The 16033-nt window shown below is 32.2% G+C and overlaps 2 protein-coding genes and 1 long non-coding RNA gene across 3 annotated transcripts; 1 reads left to right on the top strand and 2 right to left on the bottom strand.

The window, feature by feature from the left end:
• Nucleotides 1–1675: 1675 nt before the first annotated feature.
• Bin1 (histone deacetylase complex subunit SAP18) lies at nt 1676–2865 on the bottom strand. The gene is made up of 4 exons (XM_076432792.1): nt 2440–2865; nt 2240–2346; nt 1934–2128; nt 1676–1860 (listed from the first exon to the last, which is right to left on the bottom strand). Exons 1-4 carry the CDS (start codon nt 2509–2511, stop codon nt 1773–1775), a joined length of 462 nt encoding a protein of 153 aa, XP_076288907.1. The 5' UTR covers nt 2512–2865; the 3' UTR covers nt 1676–1772.
• Nucleotides 2745–10661, top strand: LOC143213176 (uncharacterized). Its single transcript, XR_013009895.1, has 3 exons — nt 2745–2934; nt 10086–10405; nt 10488–10661. It is a non-coding gene; the product is annotated as an uncharacterized LOC143213176 (long non-coding RNA).
• Nucleotides 10662–12554: 1893 nt separating this feature from the next.
• Nucleotides 12555–14760, bottom strand: LOC143213173 (uncharacterized). Its single transcript, XM_076432791.1, has 2 exons — nt 14097–14760; nt 12555–12934 (listed from the first exon to the last, which is right to left on the bottom strand). Exons 1-2 carry the CDS (start codon nt 14527–14529, stop codon nt 12714–12716), a joined length of 654 nt encoding a protein of 217 aa, XP_076288906.1. The 5' UTR covers nt 14530–14760; the 3' UTR covers nt 12555–12713.
• Nucleotides 14761–16033: the final 1273 nt, after the last annotated feature.

Here is a 16033-nt window from a genome sequence, read left to right on the forward strand (position 1 = left end):
ATATACTGTTGGGTCCTTCTTATAGAGTTTTTTGCGCTGATTCCGAATCTGTCCTTAATTTTTCTCCTATACGCACAGTTTTTGAAAAACATGGCTTTGAAAAAAAACATATTTTTCAACTTTAAACAAATATTGTGGTTATTATAAAAGATATTGAATTGTTCTTTACAGCAAAAGATTCTGTAGACTTTCCCGAATACAGTGATATCCATATTAATACATTATGATTGTTTAAACATGTTTAAACAATGATTAAAGACGGAGAGACACTACTTTTGCACCAATTTTTGAGGATATTTTTCAATTTATCTCAAAAAATTAGGGTCCAGCGGAAAATCGAACTATACCACGCGATAGAGCAGACTTTTATCTTGAGAAACCACCCTTTCAAGTTTGTAACGTCGACGTTTTTTTCGAACCAGAAAACAAAATAACTAATATAGAATATTAGAATGTAATGGAGAAGCGTTTGAGCATCTTCTTCAATAAAGACATTTTTTGAAAATATCTCGAGATCTAATAATTTTTTGCCATGTGTACCCCAATCATTTTTTACGTAGAATGAACAGAAGAATCGATCTGTGTAAAAAACAATATGCATTTCTATATAAAGAAATGATGCAATTGTTAATTGCACATGCACTGCTGCATCCAAAAAAAGTTAAAGACCTACAGATGTAGTTTTCTTCGAACCATTTATCTTTCTCCTTTTGCATTTTTTTGTAAATGCAATAATAACCGAGTTATGACTTGTAACAATTGCGTGAATCACCCTGTATACTTAAAATTTAAAAAATACGTTTTATAGATTTGTGTCAATTAAACATATTCTGAAAATTTCAGGGTAACCCTAAAGTTATTCTTCTAAATTTTCGTAGAAAAAATTGGTTTTCAATTTGGTTTAATTAATAATAACTGTGCCTAAAAATATGAAAAAAATTGGAGACAGTATTGATGACAGTAAGTATTTCATCATTAAATTAATTTCCAAGATGGTGGCTTTTAAACTTCGATATAAAATCTGTGTTTCTTCGAAATCTTCCGGCTTTTCTATTTTTTAAAACTAGAGTTTGCAACAAAGGCTCGGGAAAAATTAAAATACTTCTATGAATATAATTTATATTATTAGAGATTTGTATATTAGTTACATATTTGATATAAAACAATATAAACTGTATGTCCTAATCCTGGCCAATGATGATGTACGATCTGATCCAGTCTAAAGATGATGTAGGATCTGTTCTAGGCTAAAGATGATGTAGGATCTGATCCAGGCTAAAGATGATGTAGGATCTGATCCAGGCTAAAGATGATGTAGGATCTGTTCTAGGCTAAAGATGATGTAGGATCTTGTCCATGCTAAAGATGATGTAGGATCTTGTCCATGCTAAAGATGATGTAGGAGCTGATCCAGGCTAAGTACTAGACTAGGGGGCAGCACTATATGGGCACGGCCAAAACCCGGGCGTGAGCACTCTCATATACTCTCTGCTTCAACATTGCGTGTGAATTTTAATTCCAAAACCTCGTCAATGTGAAGTAAAAGCAATAGAAATGATTATATGCTTGACTGTTTTAAAATAAAATGATAATTGTAAACAAAGTATACTGTAAATTATTCTTACATTAGCAACTTTTTATTACTTATACATAGCATTATCAGTTTTATTATCTCTTTGTAAATTTAAATGATTTATTCGTAAGAAATTAATTATTAATGTAGCATATAAATATTAACATTTGTATCACTTAAGTGATTTTATTGATTTAAATCAATATTGACGTAGTGCACCACGTCTAATTGCTGGTTGCCGATTCGGCGGTGTAATAGAAATGTCTAAGTAATCACCAATTGTGAACCTGTAATCATACGCAAAAAGAACATGATTTAATATGTTCTTAGATTCGTGCTTACTTGATAGAATACAGTTACCTCGCTTGCGCTAAAGTTTTGTTATCGTCTGCACCTTTTTGTCCCGAACAAGTAACACCTATTTCACGCATACGATACCCAGAATTACGTAGTTCAGGAGTTACCAATGAAAAATCGAAATATGTTCCTTTACTTCGAGCATCTGGATTAACTTCTTTAACTAATCCTGTAATCTCTCTTAATGTTGCATCCATCCTATGAACGAAAAATACGAAAATTGTTGCTTCACATGTTTAGAGTATAAATGTCTGCCTTTTATTTGTTTATTTATCATTTTTCAGCTTATGAATATTTTAAAGATATTACCATGTATATATTTGCAATTCATTTGAAGGAACGTTCCCTCTACTATATTCCATTATATTATGATGTCTACCTGTGTTACAAAATACTCGCAGTAAGAGCGGACATGTCTAGAAATGAAGTATCCAAAATTAATGTTACTAGTAAACAACATAACAGTTTGCAAATGATCTATAATAATATATCCACGAATGTTTGCATACCTTTTCTCTATCAATGGGTTTTTCTGGCAACTGTTTTTCATCTACCACCATGGATTCTATAGCCGATGTCATTATTCAAACAGTTATAAAAATCTAGATATTTTCTAAAGAAATAATCTATTTGTTTACTCCAAATTTGAGATATAACGTTGCACAGCGTCTGTTTACTAAATAGCAGATGTATAATCCAATATAATCAGAATATGGACTCTCAACAAAGTTTAAGGCTATGTCAGGTCAGGCTATGTGCAGCTATGTGTAACCAGAGAGGATAAGAGAGTGCTCACTGGTCCGCTCTACTGTACGCATAGGATCTGATCCAGGCTAAGCGTCCGCTCTACTGTACGCATAGGAGCTGATCCAGGCTAAGGTTTTTAGAGGGGGCAGCAGTAAACCGGTGGCAACGAAAACTCGGGCGTGAGCTGGTGACTGGTGAGCACTCTCTTATCCTCTCTGAGCCATTCCCAGTAAAGATCTTCAAAAACAGTACCTTTGGTAAGTTAAAGCAGAGAGTATATGAGAGTGCTCACGCCCGGGTTTTGGCCGTGCCCATATAGTGCTGCCCCCTACTCTAGTACTTAGCCTGGATCAGCTCCTACATCATCTTTAGCATGGACAAGATCCTACATCATCTTTAGCATGGACAAGATCCTACATCATCTTTAGCATGGACAAGATCCTACATCATCTTTAGCCTGGATCAGATCCTACATCATCTTTAGCCTAGAACAGATCCTACATCATCTTTAGCCTGGATCAGATCCTACATCATCTTTAGACTGGATCAGATCGTACATCATCATTGGCCAGGATTAGGACATACAGTTTATATTGTTTTATATCAAATATGTAACTAATATACAAATCTCTAATAATATAAATTATATTCATAGAAGTATTTTAATTTTTCCCGAGCCTTTGTTGCAAACTCTAGTTTTAAAAAATAGAAAAGCCGGAAGATTTCGAAGAAACACAGATTTTATATCGATGTTTAAAAGCCACCATCTTGGAAATTAATTTAATGATGAAATACTTACTGTCATCAATATTGTCTCCAATTTTTTTCATATTTTTAGGCACAGTTATTATTAATTAAACCAAATTGAAAACCAATTCTTTCTACGAAAATTTAGAAGAATAACTTTAGGGTTACCCTGAAATTTTCAGAATATGTTTAATTGACACAAATCTATAAAACGTATTTTTTAAATTTTAATTATACAGGGTGATTCACGCAATTGTTACAAGTCATAACTCCGTTATTATTGCATTTACAAAAAAATGCCAAAGGAGAAAGATAAATGGTTCGAAGAGAACTACATCTGTAGGTCTTTAAATTTTTTTAGATGCAGCAGTGCATGTGCAATTAACAATTGCATCATTTCTTTAAATAGGAATGCATATTGTTTTTTACACAGATCGATTCTTCTGTTCATTCTACGTAAAAAATGATTAGGGTACACATGGCAAAAAATTATTAGATATCGAGATATTTTCAAAAAATGTCTTTATTGAAGAAGATGCTCAAACGCTTCTCCATTACATTCTAAACATTTCTTATAACGTATTTTTATTGTTTGCATAACTGCGTTTAAATTATCTGCAGTTATTGCTGAACATTCCACTATGATTCTTTCTCTCAGATTCTCTACAGAATCTATGGGGTTTGAATAAATTCTATCTTTCAAATAACCCCACAGAAAAAGTCAAGGGGACTTAAATCAGGTGCACGGGCTGGCCAACGTATTGATGTATAAACGCAGTTATGCAAACAATAAAAAAACGTTATAAGAAATGTTTAGAATGTAATGGAGAAGCGTTTGAGCATCTTCTTCAATAAAGACATTTTTTGAAAATATCTCGAGATCTAATAATTTTTTGCCGTGTGTACCCTAATCATTTTTTACGTAGGATGAACAGAAGAATCGATCTGTGTAAAAAACAATATGCATTTCTATTTAAAGAAATGATGCAATTGTTAATTGCACATGCACTGCTGCATCTAAAAAAAATCGAAAGGCCTACAGATGTAGTTCTCTTCGAACCATTTATCTTTCTCCTTTGGCATTTTTTTGTAAATGCAATAAAAACGGAGTTATGACTTGTAACAATTGCGCGAATCACCCTGTAGATAGACCCACATTAAAAAGTTGTAAAACGCAACTTTTAGTATTTTTTCTACAATTCTGATCAATTGCAATTTTTTAAAAAACTTCTTTTCACATCCTGCAGTAAACTAATTGCTCTAGTTTCCAAAAAAAGTTCAAATCGTATAGTATATTAAAATAGTGGTAAATCTACGCTACAGACAGGGATTGGAACGGTTATGAAAATAACTGTTTAAACTGTTATTTTTCGGTTCTGATTGAAATAGTTATTAAGAACCGAAATGATGTTATGTTATAACACTTATAACTGTTACGAGAATATCGGTACTGGCTGGCAGTTCTGGCTTATATCGGTTACGGTTACGATTTTGGAGAACCGATATTATGTATTTCGGTTCAGGATTTCGGTTCCGGATTTCGGTTCTCTGTCATTCTGTATTCTATATTGTGTTCGACCTAATATTTATTATTTAAACAATTTATAAATAAATAAATATTTATAATTTGTTTCTATATTTATTGTTTGAAATACCATTTCAATAATTTAAAACAATTGTTTAAATAAATAAATTTTTATAATTTGTTTCTATAGTAATTATTTGAATTGTTATTTCAATAATAATTTATTGTTAAAATAATTGTTTAAATAAATAAATTTTTATAATTTGTTTCTATATTAATTATTTGAATTGTTATTTCTCAATAATAATTTATTGTTAAAATAATTTAAATAAATAAATTTTTATAATTTGTTTCCATATTCATTATTTGAATTGTTATTTCAATAATTTATTGTTAAAATAAATAGATTTTTATAATCTATACAAATTTGTTATTTGTTTTTATTTATTTAAACAATTATTTTCACAATAAATTATTAGAATAATATAATTCACAAATAGAAAAATATATAAATTTATTTATTTAAACCAGTGAGATGAGCAACCCCCGCGGACTGCAGTGGGCCAAAAGTGAAAACATAAGAATACGCGCGGGCCGCAACCGGCAACGGACGCAATTGTTGAAAGTAACAATTGAAAATCGACGACGAAGGCCGCCTCGCCGCGCCACTGGTGGCTCATGTCGGGCGAAGTTATTTTGTTTTCTGGTTCGAAAAAAACGTCGACGTTACAAACTTGAAAGGTTGGTTTCTCAAGATAAAAGTCTGCTCTATCGCGTGGTATAGTTCGATTTTCCGCTGGACCCTAATTTTTTGAGATAAATTGAAAAATATCCTCAAAAATTGGTGCAAAAGTAGTGTCTCTTCGTCTTTAATCATTGTTTAAACATGTTTAAAGAATCATAATGTATTAATATTGGATATCACTGTATTCGCGAAAGTCTACAGAATCTTTTGCTGTAAAGAACAATTCAATATCTTTTATAATAACCACAATATTTGTTTAAAGTTGAAAAATATGTCTTTTTTCAAAGCCATGTTTTTCAAAAACTGTGCGTATAGGAGAAAAATTAAGGACAGATTCGGAATCAGCGCAAAAAACTCTATAAGAAGGACTCAACAGTATATTGAAAACAAATTTGGTGTTGGACAGTGTAATCGGTTCTCCAGAACCGTTAGGCCTGTTGCACAGTCGAGCGCAATTTTCCGGTCTCAAATACGTTCTAAAATTCTAAAAAAAATGTTACATATTTTGGATCCTAAGACGCATTTTATAGAATTTTTTCAGATTTTTTGGTTGCAAACTGTGGTCGTAAATAATGAAAAACCCCCCAAAAATCGGAAAAATATAGATTTCTAGAAAATATGAAAACATGCTTTTTACTGTTTGGTTCCTCGATAAAGTACTACAGCAGGCAGTGTCGTCAATTTTTTTCAGATTTTTTTATTGTGGGACATCATTGTAAAAATTTTTTCGACGTTTCTGCTGTGAGGAGGAAAGTTATACTTATTGATTTTACCGCGGGTGTATATTAAGTAATTTTTAACGTTATTACATGTTATTATACATTACAAAACGCAATTGTTTGACCTAAGAAATGCGATTTAATAGAAAGAAGAATTGTGTTCTGTGCGCGATATATGTACATACTGTGACTCGCAAAAATTTTCGGACGCTCTAAAAATGATAACTTTTTTAATATTATACTATACGATTTGAACTTTTTGGGAAGCTAGAACAATTAGTTTAGTACAGGATGTGAAAATAATTTTTTCAAAAATAGTAACTGATCGGAATTGTAGAAAAAATGAGAGACACTTGGGGAAACTAAAACACCTGGCAGAAGACTGTGAAGGGGTAGAAAGAATTAACATAGGTATAGAAAAGATAGTACAGGAGAAAAGAGTGGGAGAAATTGTAGAATGGGTTAGGAGTATAGAGAAAAAAAGGAAAGAATTAATCACAAGGGATAATCAAGAGAGAGGCAGGATTAGCGGGGAGACATTGGGATAGATCACATAGACAATAAGGTATTTGATGTGGCATGGGATATGGATGGATGGGTGGAGGAACGGATGAATGGATAAATAGAGGGATGAATGGCTTCGAGAATTATAATCCATGTCCAATTTCTGGGCCACGAGGCTGAAATAAATAAATAAATACGTATTTACTTACTTACAAAAAATTGCATTTTACAACATCTTTATATGGGCCGACATTGAAAATTTAAAAAATACGTTTTGTAAATCTGTGTCAATTAAACATATTCTGAAAATTTCGTCAAAATCGGTCGACGTTGCAATGAGCTACAAACGTTTTAATATAAAATAATAATTCTTAAAAAATATTCTGTTATTTTACACCGATATACCCGACCCGACCCGTATCATGTTACAATGTTTCACTCCACTCCACGGCGACCGAAACCCTCGAGCTTCAGTTCCCTTTTCTCCGTTCGTCATCATAGAATAGTGTTTCCTGAAAATTGAATGTCTCTAGCCAGACTCGAGTTTTCGACATTTATAGCAAGCTTGCTATAATCGTATCTTATTTGTCAAAATTTAGTTTTCCATTTAAAATATTTTGTTGTTAAAACTCATCAATAGTTTTAAATAGTACTTGAACAATATTAAAAATGATACTGAAATATTGGAATATTACAATTTGGAATGAAGGGTCTAGCCGGACGAGGTAGTCCTCCGAATTATTTAAACAGCCGTTGCGCCATTCAATTTTCGGTCAATTTTTCCCATTTACTTGCATTAATTTAATCATATAATTGCATTTAATTGAAATTGATAATTGAGATTTTTTCCCGATTTTTTGGTTCAAAATGTTAATTACACAAACTGAAAAACACGCAAAAATTCGACAAATGCAGATTTATTTGAGAAACTGAAAAGTAGCATTGATCATATTTTTAGACTAGCAACATACCAGAACTTTTTTTACGACAGCGCGTAAACGACAAAGAGGGACTTTTCAATGACTCCAAGAAAAATGATAAACTTAATGACTCCGAGAAAAATAAAGAACTTAATGACGCTGAGGAAAATGAAAAATTTAATAACTCCAAGAAAAATGGAAAACTTAATGACTTTGAAAAAAATAAAGAACTTACTGACTCTGAGGAAAATGAAAAATTTAATAATATCCCAGTTAACAAGCAGTCTTCAATGCCTCTTAAAAATGCAATTAATCATGTAGGGATTGATCAGGTGTTTCTCGCTATATTAAAAAATATTTACAAATCCTTTGAGAAATTCTGCTTTGTGGCGTCAGGATACTGCTTTCGACATACCATCACAGTTTGTATAGTATACATATATTATTTCTCCTCTTTGTTTCTAGATAAAATTTTATTATGATCCTCCATTAGTTTAACGCCCCGTTCAGCGGTATCATTGACCACCTTCAGTCCATGTTTCAGTCAGACTACTTATTACTCATAACAACTTCTTTTTCCGATATTAGAACTATTTTTACCACGTTTTTATTAGCTCGCTTTCTTGTTCTTCTGTAGATTGGAGCGTATTAATGAATTTATTTATATATAATATCTCTGTCAGTTATGTATACATATATGAAAAAACTCTTCAAACAAAAGTTGTAGTATATAAGGAGGTGGATATAGTATCAAAGAAAAAAAATTTTTTCAAAGTCATTATTTAAAGTTTTCAAGGTCACGGATGTTTTTTCTATCAACAACTGTTTATGCTATATATGGATTCTTAAAGAGAAAAAAGACAAATTCCACGATATATCATAACGTCTATTTATGTCATGATTTAAAAAATTCTCATTTTCCATTAAAAACTCATTTTCCCATGATCCAAACGGCCCCAAAATTTTTCCAGACCATTTTCTCAACATTTGTCACAATTCTGGTTTACGGGACCAAAAAAATTTCATGGTCGAAAAATAAGGTCCACCTTAATGTTGCATATACGTAAATTACGAGAAGCAGTAAAGAGTGCTTAACGTCGAAGAAGAAAATCCGGGTAACTAAAACTTAATATGTACTACATTCCACGTTATTAGAATAATTGTAGTTTAATTATGATATATTTTAAAATTGATATAATTATATCAACATTTTTTATTTACACCTCGAAACGCCACTGTCTCGGAAGGAAATGGACATTCGAGAGAAGCAATGAAATTAGAGCATCATTGCGAAAAAAGATGAGTTTGCAATAACCTCAATATACATTTTATGAAATTCTATTATAATTATAGTTATGATTGTATTTTTTAATAAATAAACTTGTGTATGCTCGTATAAAATCAATTTATATATATTATACAATTTATTTTATTATTTGTTTGACAACTAATAAATCTACAAATTGATTCATAAACTAAAAAATACTTCCTGCATTTTCGTATTCTCCAATCAGTCCAAATAAATACCATCAACCTGTTCTCGATCATATACCAATTTTTATTAATGCAATTATGACAGTAACAAAACGTTTCTATTTAAAATGAATACATATTTTGAACATAGTTTTTACATTTTTAATTTTTTGGAAGGTTAAAAAATGTAATTAAAAAAGTAATGAAAAATAAAAATTTAAAAAAAATCCCCGCTGCACGGGGACTCGAATGCTAGCTCCAGATTGCGATTCATACGCTCGACGGCTCGACAGCCGAATTTCAGTTTCGCTTCCGCCGTAAAGCAATAGAACATGGCAACATGGCAAGTGCTAAAAATAGATTGTGGCTGGCATAAGCGCACAAGCAGCGCACACGGATCTAGTAAAGGTACGTTGGTGAGTGTAGCGCGCGGGCGCGTTGCTAACACGATACAGTGTCTTCTGTGGTGGCCTCTGGTGGCCTCCTGTTCCTCACTCCAGTCAGAATATATCCTAGAGGGCGTAAGAGAAATATTCGAGCGACACAGATGTCGTCAGATGTGCTAACAGTAAAGTGGGTTCTGTTTCTTGCTAAAGATGATGTAGGTTCTGTTCCATGCTAAAGATGATGTAGGAGCTGTTCCAGGCTAAACATGATGTGGAGACAAAAGCGGCACGGCCAAAACCCGGGCGTGAGCACTCTCATATACTCTCTGGTTAAAGTAGTTACACACCATACATGTACAATTAAAATAATAATTATATAATGCTTCTAGACGACTACGCGAAGGTTAGAAGAAAAGCAAAGGAGGCTGAAGAGACCAGCGACTTGTTTAATAAAAATACACTTAAAATAGCTGACATTTATCTTTCATTTTCATTAAATTAACAGAATGTGATATGCTATATAACAATTTTTTATTTTAGGTAGCAGAAGTGCACAATACGGGGAGCACAACAGCTAAATACAACTTCGCCAGGAAAGTCTAGATATCACTATGACTGACGTGCTGGCGGTCTGCTATAGCTGATTGGGCCTTGGGCCGAAAGGGCAAAAAACCGTTTGCAAATTATCGAACGGCCAGCCTTGTTATATGTAATTATCACCCTTATTTTAATATTATTATTATAATGATTATTCATGTGCAAATTAATAAACAAAGAAATTCTTATTCAAGGTGCAGCGGAGAAAGCCAAAGCTTCCCAAAAAAGTTCAAATCGTATAGTACAATATTAAAAAAGTTATCGTCTTCTTTAGAGCGGTCTTAAACTTTTGTCCTCCCCCCCCCCGCTACTGTAAATCCTATACTCTAAATAAAGTCTAAAGCTCAATGAATGCATATAAACTCGAATTTTTGAAATTGTGACATGCAGCGTTTTTCCTTACAACCATAGATATTATCAGTAATATATTTTATTTTCACTTTTATATTTTATTTTAATTTTTATATTTTTTAATTTTAATATACAGGGTGAGGCGCCAGAAACAGGCCTCCTGAATAACTCAGCTGCTATTGGTGTTAGAAAGAAATGCATCTCAGATGGAACTTGCTTGGTTTCGAGGGGGCATTAATCAGATGTTAGTAGCTTTTTTGATGATGGACGCGTAAAGGACATATGAAGGTCAACTTCTCTTTTTAAATGGAATGAGGTATTTTTTATTACATCAATCGATGCAGCTGGACATTTATGCATTTCATTTATGTTAATAAAATATTTATTATATTCAATACAAAATTGATATTTTATTATTATATTTATTCTGTCCTATAATATTATGTAATATCGATAACACCAAAAGGATTATTTATTTATTTATTATACAGGTAAAACCCAATATGCATACATAAAATTAAATCAAATAAAAATAAAAAAACAATTACAGCAACATAGCATCGCCATAGAGAAAATTATACATTAACTTAAAATTAAACATTTCTTTCATGACGCTGGAAAGACTGTTTGAAATAAAAGTGCCTTTGTCTGCTGTCACAGTTTCATTAGCCACAAGTCCCACATCACTTATAGCTGAACACAGGGAGATATCATACCGTTATTGAAACCACTAGAGTATGTTACAATTGAATTATCAGCAGAAAAATATCCCACAGCATCCAAAATTATTCCTGTAATAAGAGGAATTCAAAATGCTATAAACATCATTATATCAAAAACCATAGCAGGACTACATTTACAAAATAACATTTTAAATAATATTGAGATAAGATTTGACTACATTGAACAAAATAATACTACTCTAATAGCCACACTATTAGGTCCAAGATTCAAAACAGCTGTATTTGAAGTCGATAGGATTGCACAGACAGCGCAGAATATGTTAAAAGATGAAATAAGTTCCTTGTGCAGAATAGCCAATAGTCGTAAAACCAATACAAATAGAGCCGCAGCAGAAAATCAAGAATCATCTAAAGAAAACAATGATTTTGGAATCTTCTTGTAACAAAAGTATCACAGTTGACAAACCAATCCACACTTATAGAAAATGCAACAACCATCATTCGTCAATATGTATGTAGATTTACTGTACGCAAATATTAAGAGCTGTGAAGTCGCATTTTGGAATAAACACAATTACACAATGCCACAGCTTTTCAAAATAGCAGAAAAATATGTACCTCTGTATTCCAGCAACTTCTGTCCCATCAGAAAGAATATTTTCAAAGGCTGGACAGATTATGTCTGAAAGAAGGAACCGACTTTCAGCAAAAAACCTAGATCAATTGATGTTTTTAAATGTTAACATTTAGTAAATTTGGATGAATTTCAATAGTAGAGACCACGGTGTATTATAGAGGTGTTACGACTGGTTACGACATCACTTCACTGCCAATCACTGCCTGGAACAGCCTGGAAGGAGAGACTGGAGAGACGGAGATATGTCACTCGCAGGAGAGACAAAGATGGAGATTACGAATCAGCTTGATTTTTCGATGAATTTACAACTTCGTGGAGTGAAGAAGCAATATTTTTTGATAAGTTTTGTGCGGAAATATTCTCTGTATTATTCCACATCTTCGTACAGCGCCCTTCTTGCAATTTGGCTGTTGAAACTTTATAAACAACAAAAGTGTATGTTTTTATAGAAGAAATTGTTTTTCTAGGCCGATAGAGGCGCCACTTTACTTCTTGTAGTTCACCTCTACGCCGATAAGGGCACTATTTTACCTCCTGATTGAGAAATGGAAGAATATGCATTTATAAATAACATAGACATATCTAGGTGGTTTCATTTAAATTGCTCCAGTTAATGTAATTATTTAAGTATTAAAGTTACAATCAATGTGTTCTACAATTTTTTTCATATTTATGAATACTAAAATATATTAAAATATCGTATTATAACAAGGTATAATTAACAATAGAAAACATGTCATAACTTATTGTTATGTGAGCGAGTCAGAGTCCCAATTATCATCATGTTCAAAATCGTTTTCGTCATCATCATCATTTTTAACTACCAGTAATTTTAACTTCAATAATAAATCGTCTTTAGATATGGACACTGCATCAGGCTCATCCTTCCTTTCTTCTGTACTTTCATTTTGTTCACTTTCGCACTTACTTCGATGATTATTTGTTCTTGAATTGTTCTTCTTATTTGCGGCTGTAAAAGAGATACTCATTAATGAAAAACATACTAATATATGTACAATAGAACTCCATTTATAGGAATCCATCAGAGTAGAAACAATTCACATCCATTCCATCTTCCTCCTTCGTGTTTCTTAGTAAATTAATTCTTTATAACATAATATATGTATTATATATATATGATTGATTATATATATGTATATTGAGAACAATATATAATATATTGATATATATATATAAATATATATAATATATATTTAATATATAATACATATATAATGTATTGAGAAATGCTTAGTCTTAACAAAAGTAAGAAAAGTATTCAGAAAAATCATTTGTCTGATACTTTTAACATGTGTTATATTAATTATGAAAAAAATTAATTACAAGTTGAATTTGAACAGTTGAATCTGAGTTCACTTGAGGGGGTAGACTTGTTTCCAGGATTGCAAGGGTGTGGATGCGCCTTCTCATTCCTCAATAATGCAAAGATGGGGTTTTTCAGTAGTCAAAAGCGCTAGATAAAAAATATACTACTTTTACGTTTATGAGGTGTAATTTGCATTGTTTGGAAGCATAAAGCTGCGCATGTAGCTATTTTCATAAAGCTGCGACTGTTATGTGCTGCTGAATGATGCAAATTATACCTAGTAAACGTAAAAATAGGACTTTCGAGGGCGATTGCTGCCTAGATTGATTTTTTACAGGTTTTGTACTCCAAATTCACCCTTCTGCGAGTCAAATTCAATCTTATGCAAATCAATTTTGAAAATGAAAGTAAATATGTATTTATTGAAGTGTATTGAGAATTGAGCCTCTTATAAATATATAATTTAATCGAAATAAATAATTTTAAATATTCCTAATGGGTGAGAGAGAAATTGGTTTGCTGAAGGTTGAATTTGATTTGTAAAACGGAGAAATTGATTTACAGAAAGGTGAAATTGATGTGCAACAGGGCGAATTTGGAGTGGAAAACCTGTATCTATTGCTTTTGACTACCAAAAATCTTATCTTTGTATTATCAAGAAATGAGAAGGCGCATCCCGCACCCTTGCAATCCTGGAAACGAGACTACCCCCTGAATTGCGTACTGAAATAAATGGAGTCCCAATATATTTAGGCCATAGGTATATAAAAAGTATTTAGATTAGTATAGTTTGAAATATTTGTACCATTTCGGTTCATATAACGTATGAACGTTCTGCGTTTTCGTTCAGGTAATTCTTTAAGAAGATTTTGTAATTCAGCGTCTAACTTCATAGATTCTTCCTTGCTAGGTTTTCCTTCGATAATCTCACTTTGAGCACCGCATTTGGAACAAACTTTATTTTCTTTAGCGCAAGGTGAACAGATGTTATGATAGGCTTGCTTTACTGATTTTTGCGCACATTTTATACATTTCGAAGGTGTCTTTAATGGTTTATATTTCTTATATTTAATTTTCCATTCAATTATTTCTTTACATCTTTCACATACATTCGCTACTTCAATGCTATTGATCATTTTCATCTTGTGCGATTTATCGTGTAAATCATTTTTAAAAACAGTCTGGTTTATATATTTTTGTGGTCTTGATCGATTTGAATTCCCTTTTTGTGTACTCATATTTTTATACAATATTTTCTTTCTATATAGAGTTTTATTTTAAACATAACCTTTTTCTGACTGACCGTGTAAATACTTAAATAGTGTAGGGGCCGCTCAGGGCCGCTTTATAACGAGACGTGTTCAGTTCAAGTGCACTGAAGTGCACGCGTACCCGGCGAAAATTCAAAGTCGATTTTTTCGAAAACAAAGCCTCACATGAAAAAATGTTATTCTATCAGAGAGTATATGAGAGTGCTCACGCCCGGGTTTTGGCCGTGCCCATATAGTGCTGCCCCCTACTCTAGTACTTAGCCTGGATCAGCTCCTACATCATCTTTAGCATGGACAAGATCCTACATCATCTTTAGCATGGACAAGATCCTACATCATCTTTAGCATGGACAAGATCCTACATCATCTTTAGCATGGACAAGATCCTACATCATCTTTAGCATGGACAAGATCCTACATCATCTTTAGCCTGGATCAGATCCTACATCATCTTTAGCCTAGAACAGATCCTACATCATCTTTAGCCTGGATCAGATCCTACATCATCTTTAGACTGGATCAGATCGTACATCATCATTGGCCAGGATTAGGACATACAGTTTATATTGTTTTATATCAAATATGTAACTAATATACAAATCTCTAATAATATAAATTATATTCATAGAAGTATTTTAATTTTTCCCGAGCCTTTGTTGCAAACTCTAGTTTTAAAAAATAGAAAAGCCGGAAGATTTCGAAGAAACACAGATTTTATATCGATGTTTAAAAGCCACCATCTTGGAAATTAATTTAATGATGAAATACTTACTGTCATCAATATTGTCTCCAATTTTTTTCATATTTTTAGGCACAGTTATTATTAATTAAACCAAATTGAAAACCAATTCTTTCTACGAAAATTTAGAAGAATAACTTTAGGGTTACCCTGAAATTTTCAGAATATGTTTAATTGACACAAATCTATAAAACGTATTTTTTAAATTTTAATTATACAGGGTGATTCACGCAATTGTTACAAGTCATAACTCCGTTATTATTGCATTTACAAAAAAATGCCAAAGGAGAAAGATAAATGGTTCGAAGAGAACTACATCTGTAGGTCTTTAAATTTTTTTAGATGCAGCAGTGCATGTGCAATTAACAATTGCATCATTTCTTTAAATAGGAATGCATATTGTTTTTTACACAGATCGATTCTTCTGTTCATTCTACGTAAAAAATGATTAGGGTACACATGGCAAAAAATTATTAGATATCGAGATATTTTCAAAAAATGTCTTTATTGAAGAAGATGCTCAAACGCTTCTCCATTACATTCTAAACATTTCTTATAACGTATTTTTATTGTTTGCATAACTGCGTTTAAATTATCTGCAGTTATTGCTGAACATTCCACTATGATTCTTTCTCTCAGATTCTCTACAGAATCTATGGGGTTTGAATAAATTCTATCTTTCAAATAACCCCACAGAAAAAGTCAAGGGGACTTAAATCAGGTGCACGGGCT

Source organism: Lasioglossum baleicum, chromosome 10, assembly GCF_051020765.1.
Source record: "Lasioglossum baleicum chromosome 10, iyLasBale1, whole genome shotgun sequence".
NCBI classification, from domain to species: Eukaryota; Metazoa; Arthropoda; class Insecta; order Hymenoptera; family Halictidae; genus Lasioglossum; species Lasioglossum baleicum.